Raw genomic sequence first — 12,337 nt, forward strand, 5'->3', positions numbered from 1 at the left:
TTGAACCAAACCCAGAAAGAATGAATTGCAGGGCAGTTAATAATTATTCCAAAATACAAAATATGTCATTTCAAAAACAATTTAAGATAGCTAAAGAAACAAAATATATATTAATGATTCATTGCAAAAGCAAAGCACAATTAAAACCAAGGAAATCAAATGATAGGGAGTATCATAAATCTTAGAGTGCCCACATAATTAACACATTCTTATCAGTACAGGGACAACTCTGTAAGGAATTAGAACGTAAGAACCTATGGATTTCTCAGCAGTAATCAGACAACCAAAAAAATGTTTTCACATATACTATGAGGGCCATGACAAAAACCTCTCACATCAAAGGAAATGGTGAGTAACTGTATCATAAATTCAATTAGATCAAAATTAGATGCCTGTCAAGATTTGCTTTCATTACAACTTTGCTTTCATACAAATCACTGTGCAACTGAGTGAATAGAATGCCAGATAACAGGGGTTTTACTGTATATGCTTTTCCAGAGATATAACTATGAATAAGATAGGTGGTGGAGTAGCAAGACATATTTATTTGCAGGGAAATAAAGAAACAAAAACACTTTCAAACCTGAGGAATTTTTGATGATTTGTAACTCAAAGACAATTTGATGATTCTTATTATACTTTCCATAAATGTTCTCTTATATCCTCTAAGTAAATGTGGTAATTTTCAAGCCAAATCAGTTTTCCAGGCCAAAGGCATAGGGGCTATGAAATGGAAGCTAAGTGCAACCTTAACTAAGGAGAGGCCATCATTTTACCTGATAAGGTTTGTAACAGATAATCGCTATCTTACTTCAATGCAAAGGTCATTATATTGTCCTTGCTTAAATAACTTCAATATCAAATGTTGACACTGCTCACAGTATTACTCACCATTAGTAGTAAACTGATCTCTGGTTCTACTTTCAAAGCACTCTGGCTACTGAGGGCTAATTCTGATAACCTCATTTGAGTTGGATACTACCGAACTCCTCAAAACATCCTATTCACATCACTGGTAGTGTTCATGAAGCTGCTATTCAGAATGACTAAAAGGATAGGGATATGATCCCTAGATTGTTAAAATGGAGCAAGAGGCTGGAGTCTTGTTGGCAGTTTACTAAATAGTGAAGATGAAGGCGTAAAGCATACAGTTTATTTAAGAACTTAGGTGACTAAGATTCAGAGACTCCAACAACGTGTTATCTATGTCAGGGAAAGAGAGATCTGGACTTTTTATTGATTCATACACAACTTGAATACAGAAATAACATAATATAACCACTGCAAAAAATCTGTTTTAAAGAAGATTTTAAAATAGCATTTTATTGCTACTCTTAAAAAGACAGTCTGGCTTTCCTCTATAGTATTAATGACCCACTACCAAGTATTTCATTGGCTTTAGTGTCTTTAATCACTTAGGTCAGGGTCAGGTCCATGTAGTAGTTTTCATCCCTAGATCTCAAAGTAACATATACGAGTGAGTTAGCAGTGTATTCCCCATTTTACAAGGAAAAAGTAGTTACATTTAAACTGCAAACTGCAGCGAAGTGCAGAGATGCCAGAACTAGCTTTAAACAAGCTAACTTGGGGAAGGAGTCTATCCACAGCAGCACAGAGGAACAGAACCTAGTTTGTGCCACACATTTTAGCACTGTAAGTCAATACCTGGATTGATTCTGGTTCTCATGATAATGTACATATTTAGGAAGACAAGTTCTTACCTTGACATAAAGGAAAATCTCACAGTCTTCCTTTGCTAAGTTGTCAGTTTCTCCCAAGTTGTTGTTAAGGGGATATCTAGTAGGAACCGGGAAGCTGGTGGAAGGGCCCGGGCTCTTTGGAAGTTGGAAATTAGTTGGAGAAAGCATTCTACTTCCAAACATCATGCCCGGCACATCTTTGTCATCCTCCCGTGGACTCATCAGTTCCAGCTCTTCCTGACGTCCCTGGTCTTCTTCAGCACCCTGCTGAGATGAAGCTGAACCATCCTCCCCATCACCTCCTTGATGAGAAGAGACAGAGTTACTGCAGCTGCTTTCTGAGCTGTCCTGACAGCTGATGTCCATGCTCTCTGGAGTGGCTGTGGAGGAAGGTGACGCTGGGTCTTTCTGGACTTGATCATAAAGATGATCATCTTTTACTTCCTCTGATTCTGGAATTTCATAGATGTTAGCATTCTTTGTGTTTTCATACGTGTTGGTAAAATCTCCGTTTTCCATGCTGGCTGCTGGATTTTGCTTTTTGTTCTCCTCTGAGGGACTGGAAGTAAGGTGGAGATGACAACAGATAAACACTGTTTAAAAGGAAGCAGTGTTTGTGCTATGCTTTTTGAATATACTGCCACACATGACAGGTTTCTGATAATCATTTACTAAGAGCTTTAAGTCAACAACTATACTTACAGTAAAGTCTAAGATAAGATTGTTTCACTATTAACCACTTCCTTACTCAACATACTTGCAATGATATTTCAGGAATTCAATGTGTGTTCTTCCAAAAATTACTTTTGCCAACTTCAATATGCAGTTACTGGCTTAGGCAACTCCCAAGAGACCAACAAAAATAATCTGTGATATTAGAAAATTGTTTTAATTAAAATCAAATATCATTTTACTTAAAACTTCAGGGATACTTTGCTAAAAGCATAAGGGAAATAGGATTCACAGTAATGACTTAGCATATAAAAAAAAAGTATCAGTCCTTTGTTTGTGAAATTCCACTATTTAAACAAGCTGTAAAACTAATAGTTCATCACAAGTCAGTAAAAAGTTAATTATAAATATCAGTAAGTAGCATGGTTCAAGGGAAAGGGCATCAGCCTGAACCTCCAGAGCATAGGTGACTGGTAGGGTATGCACGGGGGTGCATGTGCCACCCCTGAAGGGGGCGGTGACCCCCGATGGCCAACACTGATGCTGTCAGTAGGGCTGGTGCCCCCTCTGAGAGGACCACCACCACCAGTGGCTTCTGTGAGTGCTCCCCCAGATTCAGGAGGCACCAGTCACCCATGCTCCGGAGATTTCACTTCCCTTTCTGGCTTTGTCACTGACTCACTGCAAAACCTCTGGCAATTCCCTTCTTCTCTCTTTGCTTCATTTTCCCTACCTGTAAAATAGGGAAAGTAATGATAATTGCCTTTGTAAACTGCTTTGAAATCTAGAAAAGGAAAGGGATATATAAGTGATAAGTGTTATTACATATAATGCACCTCCAATTTTATATATATAACATTTACACTCTGGCATAAGTTTTATATATTCATTTTGTTAGCTATGATTCCAAATCAGAAAAGTCTGAATCTGGACTTGTAAGTTTCAAAACAGCTCTCATTTTTTCTGTCTGCTATGTTTTAATTAAATTTAAAATCTTAAGGCTTGACTATGCTAAATTCTAGATAAAGGCAAGAAAAGGGAGAAGGTGGAAAAACTCTTTTCCTTCTGTATCGTCATTGCAAGGACTGGGCTAGAAGTTGTCTGTCATAGCTGGATTGGTATTCCTTGCAAGGAAGAAGAGGAGAGGACATATCACCACCCATTTCTACTGGGGTTCAGAGTCATTATTGTTACATTCATACTAACAAGGTACTCATAAAAGTCAAAAAGCAAGAGTGGTAACTTTTAAACTTAGTAAACCAGGATACTGCTGGATTTGTCACTAAAATCATTCTGAAAGAGCTAGGAACCATTCTAAATATGTATGATTAATCTTCCTGCATAAAGCAAAAATGTGGCAAGTAAAATCTTAATTCCTTATCTGGAACAAACCCCTACTCACAGAGACAGAGAAATCTCTGAATGACAGAGATATGCTGGCATATAACTGTAAGGACAGTTAAACACTGGAAGAGATTACCTCATGATGTGGCAGAACCTCTGTCACTGGACGTTTATAAAAGTAGCATAGTCAAATACCTGTCAGATATAGCTTCGGTATAGTTGGCCCTGCCTTTGGGCAGGAGGAGAGACTAGATTACCTCTTCAGCCTCAATAACTTATTTTCTATAATGCTATGAGTATACTTCTTGCCTGGCATATATTGGGGCCTTCAGGGATGTATAACTATTACTTATTGATAACTTTTAGAAGATTACTGATAACCCTGTGTAAATTACAAACAGTATCTATTAAGAGAACAAGGTACATTTTATCTCCGTTGTTTCTATGTGTAATTTGGGTACATTTCTTGAGCATCTTCTCAAGTTCTAGTTAAGAGTTTATCAAACATGCCCACTGTACATGCTGTGCTATGTAGCTAACTCAAACATTCAGAACTTGTCTCAGATCTGCAAAACTGGGAGTGGCTGAAAACCCATGAGATTTGAAAAAATTACAATATAGTTCAGAATCTTTTATTTATTACTGTTTTTTGAGTCTCTAGGGTTCACTCAGGTCCAGTTATTAAGCTTTTTCATTCAACTATAAGGGTTAGACATTTAGAATATTTTTAAATGAGGTTATTTGTCTTCAGAAATTGGGGAAGGTGTCTTAAATAAAACATGAGGAATTAAATGCTGGTTCCATTGAAGTCAATGAGAGCTTTAAGAGGAGCCAGAGTTTCACTCCAAACTACCATAAAACTTGTAAGAGAATAATGAGTTGGCAACACTGACATTTTTATGCAATCTCATCTCTATACCACTTCCAAAACAACATTACAGGGAATATTCATTGACAAATCCAATCCTCTTCTTTCTGAACATAAAGGGCCCCTTGGTGGTAGGACTAGTACAGTTGCACAGCAGGGAGTTGCATAGAAAAGGAACTGAAGTTTATGGGAACAATGTGGATAGTCTGGGGATAGGTGAAGAGTGGTAAAACTGGGATATTTTCTGCTCTCTAGATCTCCAGCCAAGCTCTCACTAGATCAGAATATCTCTGTTGAGAAATGCATCTCATCCAGCATATGAATCTTCTACTTGGGTCATTGGCTTAAACAGAAGTTTTGTGGAAACATGGGCTATGTCCAGACAAGTGCAGCTGTGCAGTATGGGTGCTGCAGACACATCTGCAGCGCCACATACTGCACATTTGGGTGTTCTCTGCACTGCCACGTAGCAGCACAGGCATGGAAGGAGATTGACCCAGGGAGATCCCAGGGTTAAAAAAAACCTGCACAAAAAAACAGTGGGGCAGAGCACGTGGGGACAACGTGCGCTGCCCAAAACCAGAGCTCAGTTTGTCACAATCACTGTATACATTTGTCCTTGACTTCAACCCCTTTGCATTTGCTCCTTGGCTTTTTAGTGTTTTGTGTGAATCTATTATTTGTCACTCTTTTTCACTAAATAGAGCCCATAAAAGGGTGGGAAGCCTATTGGTTTCCTTTGGCATTTTTAAATTGCAAATTTTCCTTGTTTTAAGAAAACTTGGTATGTGTTTTGATGTTTTACAAGAACCTTTAATGCATTTCATTGCCTACCCTGAGCAGTTTGATCTCTCTGACTATAGGCTTGGGAATAGACTGCAAGCAGTCTGTTCAAATAAGTGCCAATGATTTCAAGGGATGTTTTATGCACAGAGCACTTGCAAGTTTAGACCCTCTAACACCATTAAAAAAATCCTCCTTTGTTTTCTTCCTGCTGGTCCCCAGTCTTATAAATCACTTGGGGAATAGAGAATAAACAACAACTGACTGCTTTAGAGTAAAACCAAAACGGACATCCAGCTTCTACAGGATGAAGTCATTGTGACTGGCTTTTAACAAAGAAAGCTTTTGTAGGAAGTAGCAGCACCTGCTGGAAAGGAACAAGAAGGCAGGTATAAAATCTGAATATTATGCAAAAGTTTAAAACAGTTACTGCTTCTTTTTAAATAATAAAAAACAACTTTTGCCACTTCTCTCTTCCCACTCTTGTACTTGTGCAGTTTCATCTGAAAGATCTGGACTTAACTCCATTGCCTTGCACCTCATGCAGTCAATTTTATCTTCTATTTAGTATTACTTTAACTATACAGTAGTAGCATACAATCAAACAGGGCCTCATTGTGTTAAACACTGTATAATCAAAATAAATGAGAGTCATATTCCAGGCAGCTATGTGCTTAGGGCCTCCACGCACATACTCCAGTGTAATTGACAGAAACACTATATCTTGATGTAAATTACACTGGGATGGGGAACAGATAGATAATCAGCTATCCAGGGGTAGCTACTTGCAACAAGCACTATTCTAGTACGTCATCACTAGGTGACACGGAAGCAGGTAACACCCTGTCGTCTACAGAAAATGCATACCTCCAAAAACCTGCAGACACACAATACGGTGGTGTAACTTACACCAGCGTAGTTTTGCCCTGACTTTTCCTGGGATAAGTTTACATTACATTCAAGTATGTTACATTGGTGTAGGGCTGTAGGTCATGCATGTATCTCCTTTATTCACACCAGAGTAAAATATGATTACACTGGTGTAAAAGTGTTGTGCATCAAAGCCCTTAGCAGCTACCTAATACTGGTGTGAAATTTATACCTCTGTGAAGAGTGTGCAAAATAGATAATAAAAGCTTTCATTCTGCTCCGTGAGCATTGTACATGACTTTGCCAGATTTTTACTGTTTTACACTTTGTGCAATCTTGTGGCATCTATAAATATATGAATTAAAAGTACATCCAGATAATGAAGAATAAGCTCACTTTTCACCTTATTCCTTTACTTTTCATTACATAAAACATTACAGAATCTTATACGTTAAATGTAGTTGAAGAATCAGTTGACAGAATGGTGACTCTGACCTTGCAGTTAGAATACATAAGACGAGGTTTTTGTCAGTAAGTAATATTTCAAGTGAGATATTGGCTTCTGAATCACTTAAAAGTATTTGAAATTTTTACCCAGTATCTCATTTATTGCAATATAGCTTTGAATAACAAAAGACTAAAATAAAAACAAAAAGGACAGGCACAGGCCATATTGAAAGTGTTAGGATCGAGACAATAAATTGCCCCAAACATTTTTGCTGCACAACTGAACTAGCCCATTGTGCTGTTAACAAAATGTTCCTATGTTGCCTCCTAACAAGAAAAACAAAGAAGCATTTTTCTTTCCTTAATCCGTTCATTCTCTTTTGGAAGAATGCACCTAGGTTGGCTAAGCTGCTCATTTAGACCATCTAAGTATGTTTGAGATACAATAGGATCCATCAGCATCATACTGAATATTTTCATAGCTATATAGTTTAAGCCTAGACCACCATTAGATCATTATGTGGTCAGGGAATTACACAATTCTAGTTGTATTACACTCAGTGGGTGTGTAGACACATGCATTTGATACAGGATCAATTTACTCATGAGTAAACTACTTGCAAGTAAATGCTGTCTGGCAGGTGTTTACTCATGGAGGGAAGCAGGAGCAGATTTGCTGTTAATGGCAGTAAACTGCTCCCACTTCCTAGGGCTCTGCAATGGGACCCTGCTGCCACCAGGAAGAGCTCTAGACTTCCCTTGGTGCTAGCTCAGGGGCTGGCACGGAGACAGCTGGGCCATTACACCCTGCCCCTGGGGGCTACCTGCTGCCGGGGCAGGTAGAACATCCCCCTGCCCCGGCACCAGGGAGCTCCTGGCCTCAGCTCCCCAATCAGGGACAAGGGATTTGGAAAGAGCTTCAGGGAAGGAGCAAGTCCCAGCCCCCTGCCCCAATCCACTGGTAGGGCATCTAGCAGCTAGCTCACTGCTAGCTGCCCCACCAGCAGATCAGGGCAGGGGGCCAGGACCTACCCAACCCCTGCAGCTATTTCCAAGACCTGACCAGGACAGTTCCCAGCCTCCACTCCGCAACTGTGGGGTGGAGGCTGGGGAGCTTGTCCCCCACTCAGCTCCATGAGCATGGAGCTGGGTGGGGAACAGGCTGGGGATCCTCTTCCCCACCCAGCTCCACTATCACAGAGCAGAGCAGGGAACAAGCTTCCTAGCCAGTTCCCTACCCAGCTCTGTGCTCACAGAGCTGAGCAGGCTCTCCAGCCACTGATACCAGGGAGCTCCCAGAGCCAGCTCCATGGTTGTAGAGCCAGTACTGGGAGATCTTTATCTCCCAGCCTGAGCTTCACCATCATGGGGCCTGGTCTTGGAGACCATTATCTCCCAGTGCCAGCTCCACGGCAGCAGTGCGGTTGACTTGAGCATCTTTTTCAGAAGACATCCAGGCTTGAAGAATCCTACTACCCTACATCAATAAGATATAGAACAGATTCCTGATCAGTAACCCACTGGAGGCAGAATTTTACTTTAATTTGCAATCACTGGTCACATCTACATGACTGACTACACAGTAGCTCGTTAGTACTGCTGATGCACTGACACTGTGCAGGAGGCACAAATTTGCTGCATCTTGTTAGAACACAGATTATGAACTTTTCCAGTCAAGGTCTGTGTCTTTTACATGTGATATGCTATTATATTAAATTCACTTGTTGGCTACATCCTCTCTATTAAGGTGAATGTAAACAACATAATTGTAACACCTCCCTGACAAGTCCTCTGGTCCACACTGCACCACATACCTGACTGAAACCAACAACACTTAAACTGATCCTACAGTATCATCCATCCAGGTCTTGTATGCAGAGGATCAGGGCCTCATCTCTTAGCAATTCATGAATGGCTGATGTTTTATTCACTACTGACCTTGCATAAAACATCGTGACATGAATGCTGGGATCTTTTTTTAATACTCCTATTTCCCATTGAGAAAGGGAACAGCCAAGAGCACCAGTTTTTGCCTAATATAAGGTATTTCTCCTGCCTTGTCTTTCTACTATCTACTACAAAAGAGAAGGATTCCAAAATTCTGATTACTTCCCTGGCCATTTGCCTACTGTAGTAGTGTGCAATATGACTAAAATGGTCAAAGATAGAAACACGGTAAACTTGAATTTCTGGCTGAAACAAGTTACTGCTTAATATGCACCCTGCCCACAAAGCCCCTATTCATGTGCCAACCTCAAGCCATCTTCTGATGGCTTTTAGGGTGGCTGAGTGGTGAAATAGGACAACATAATCACAAGCTCAAGATCAAAAGCTTGGCTGTGTCTGCTATATAATTGGCCATATGCATCTGATACATCTGCATGCACATATGTGGGAGTAGGATGTTTCATAGTTTCATAGTAGCTAGAGTCAGAAGGGATCTAGGTAGATCATCTAGTCCGACCCCCTGCCTTGGCAGGAAAGAGCACCGGGGTCAGATGACCCCGGCAAGGTGCTCATCTAACTTCCTTTTAAACATCCCTAGGCTAGGAGCCTGCACCACTTCCCCTGGAAGCCGGTTCCAGGCCCTAGCCGCCCTGACTGTGAAGTAGCGCCTCCTAATATCTAATCTAAACCTACCCTCCGCCAGCTTGTGACCGTTATTCCTGGTCACTCCTGGCAGCGCATGGGGGAACAGGGACTTCCCCAATACCTGCTGATCCCCCCTGACCAGTTTGTAGCAGGCCACAAGGTCCCCCCTTAACCTTCTCTTGTGGAGGCTAAACAGGTTCAGGTCCCGTAGCCTCTCCTCATAAGGCCTGCCCTGCTGACCCCTGATCATACGAGTGGCCCTCCTCTGGACTCTTTCCATATCGTCCACGTCCCTCTTGAAGTGTGGCGCCCAGAACTGGACGCAGTACTCCAGCTGCGGCCTGACCAGTGCCGCATAGAGGGGGAGGATCACCTCCCTGGACCTGCTCGAGATGCATCTGTGGATGCATGACAGGGTACGGTTGGCCTTCTTGACTGCCTCCCCACACTGCCGGCCCATGTTCATTGTGGAGTCAATGACGACTCCAAGATCCTTTTCCGTCTCCATGCTGGCAAGAGGGGAGTTCCCCAACCTGTAAGCGTGGTGCCGGTTCTTCCTCCCCATGTGCAACACCTTGCACTTATCAGTGTTAAACCCCATCCTATTCTCATCCGCCCACCGTTGCAACCTGTCAAGGTCAGCTTGAAGCCTATTGCACCCTTCTAGTGCACCCACATCCCCCCACATCTTAGTGTCATCACCAAACTTGAACAGGGTGCTTTCTACCCCCTCATCCAAGTCACTGATGAAGATGTTGAACAGTGCGGGCCCGAGGACCGAGCCCTGCGGAACCCCACTGCCCACGTCCTTCCAGGTCGAGAAGAACCCATCCACTACCACCCTCTGGGTGCGGCCCTCCAACCAGTTGGCGACCCATTTGACGGTGTGGGCATCGACACCACAGTCTCCCAGCTTTTTGATGAGGACAGGGTGAGAGACAGTGTCGAAAGCCTTCCGGAAGTCCAGAAAGACTACATCCACAGCAACCCCTGCGTCTAATGATTTGGTGACCTGATCGTAAAAGGCCACCAGGTTGGTCTGACAAGACCTGCCACTGATGAACCCATGTTGGTTGCCCCTGAGCATGCATTCCCCCGCAAGGCCCTCCTGGATGTGTGCCAGGATAATTTTTTCAAAGAGCTTACCCGGGATTGAGGTAAGACTAACTGGCCTGTAATTTCCCGGGTCCTCTTTTTTTCCCTTTTTGAAGATAGGGACCACATTGGCCCTCTTCCAGTCCTCCGGCACCTCACCAGAGCACCACGAGTGCTCATAGAGCCGCGCCAGGGGTCCCGCAATGACCGCAATGTTGAAACTAAACTGTTGGACAAACCATTATTTCATGTGGCTGTAGAAATTTATTCACTTTTTTGGAAGTACAGTAGTTAGAAAAAAAATCAATGTTCAGAAAGATGCTGGTTTGACAAAGAACTTCCATCTCCAGGTCTATTTATCTATAGAACAGTTACAAGGTAGGAAGTGGTCTTACAAAAATCTCCATGCTGCCCTGTTGTCAGCACACCTCAATTTTGCCCCAGGCCATGTTTTAACAATGGTTGGCATAATGAGATCCTGGCCATTAAATTATAATATATGATTTCTATGAATGAAAATGTAATTTAGTTTCCATCTACAGTCTTGTCTTTGTTAAGAATACAAAGGATATTTAGAGATAAAGGTAATGATGTGTTTATTCTTGTCTTTTCACTGGGAGCTAGGCAAATATTTTTAATACAGGCCACTGGATGGCTCTCTGCTCGTAAAACCTTTTTGTCATTAACAAGCGAAGGCTACTTCAAATATGGGGACCATATTATTTTTAAAGGAAATCCGGGACACTGGAGTGGTGCCCAACCCAGCCCAGCCCAGCCAGCCCCCCACCTTCAGCCACCACTCAGGAGGAACCGGGCCCGGCATGTGCAGGTGGGGCGGCACCTGCTCCAGTCTGCCCACCTTGCGCCTGCACAGCAGCAGTGCCTGTCCTCCCACCTACCTAGCACACCATGCTGCTCCATCTCCTTGCCAGACTGTGCCCCGCACTCCTCTCCAAGGCTTTTGTTTCAATATTCACCAATTGGCCTACCAAATCTAAGACTGTCCCAGCCAAATTGGGGCGTATGGTTACCCCAACTTTAAATGGACAACTTATTTGGAATGCTTACTTAGCTATGGCCTATACCTTGAGCCATCCCTTAGGGATTTAAATGTTTTTAAATACTTGTACTATTGGTGGTCTGCATTCCTTCTGAATAGCATATTTAGTTTGTTCTTCAGATCAGCTGTTAAAAATACCACTGTAATACACCTCAGCCTAAGCAATGTGCTTTTTGCCCCTCCTAGCCACTGCTTCAAGGAAAAACATTCTTATTTGTCATTGGAATTTGGCATCGTTTCAATATGCTTGTTTACCTCTGAAACTAGGCACCATTGTGGAGTCCAGAAGCAGAAATCAGCCTTCAAGCTTCTGCATGCAGGAGGCTCTGGTAACTGGATGAAATAGAGAGAACAGTGACACTACAGAACAGTATGCCACCCTGCCTGGCATGTGACCCGAGGGGTATCATTCCACAGAGAGTAGGAGGAACTGCATGTCTGAGTCCCTCTCTGTTTACACTTGATATGTCTTCAAATTAAAAGGACACTTACAACTTGAAAGCTAATTAATTGAAAAAAGCAGAAAATAGCTTGGGATGAACACTTGCCTTTTTATGCTGTTATAAAACTCATTTTCTAGTATTTTCATGTTTTCTCTCCTCTCAACAGCATGAAAAATTCACACAATTAATGGGGGAGGAGGGATGAGAAAACTATGTAGGGGAAACTGTGAAGCTGACTACTCACAAAATTGTGCCAGCTGCATAATAAACTAACAGCAAAAAAAGGAAATAAATATTTTTCTCTAACCCTTCAGGTACAATTATTTTTAACTGTAAGTTACAAGAGAAAGAGAAAAAAATTAAATGTGTAATTTCAAGTAGATCCTGTTATTTAGAGTCCTTCAAAAAACTTTAATATCCTTAATTGAGCGAGTGAATTTCATTTCTTGTTTTCATCTGGACC

At 42.0% G+C, this 12,337-nt stretch overlaps 1 protein-coding gene across 1 annotated transcript in view; it reads right to left on the reverse strand.

The window, feature by feature from the left end:
* Positions 1 to 11,748, reverse strand: part of CLIC5 (CLIC family member 5) — a 131,088-nt gene extending 119,340 nt beyond the window's left edge. The window contains exons 1-2 of the mRNA XM_090031020.1: positions 11,687 to 11,748; positions 1,722 to 2,259 (exon numbers count right to left, since the gene is read on the reverse strand). Coding sequence (XP_089887146.1) covers positions 1,722 to 2,219 — 498 coding nt within the window. The 5' untranslated portion in view covers positions 2,220 to 2,259; positions 11,687 to 11,748. The remainder of the gene's footprint in view (positions 1 to 1,721; positions 2,260 to 11,686) is intronic.
* Between the last annotated feature and the right edge of the window lie 589 nt (positions 11,749 to 12,337).

Source organism: Crocodylus siamensis, chromosome 1 (assembly GCF_052110815.1).
Source record: "Crocodylus siamensis isolate JL-2025a chromosome 1, ASM5211081v1, whole genome shotgun sequence".
Lineage (NCBI taxonomy): Eukaryota > Metazoa > Chordata > Crocodylia > Crocodylidae > Crocodylus > Crocodylus siamensis.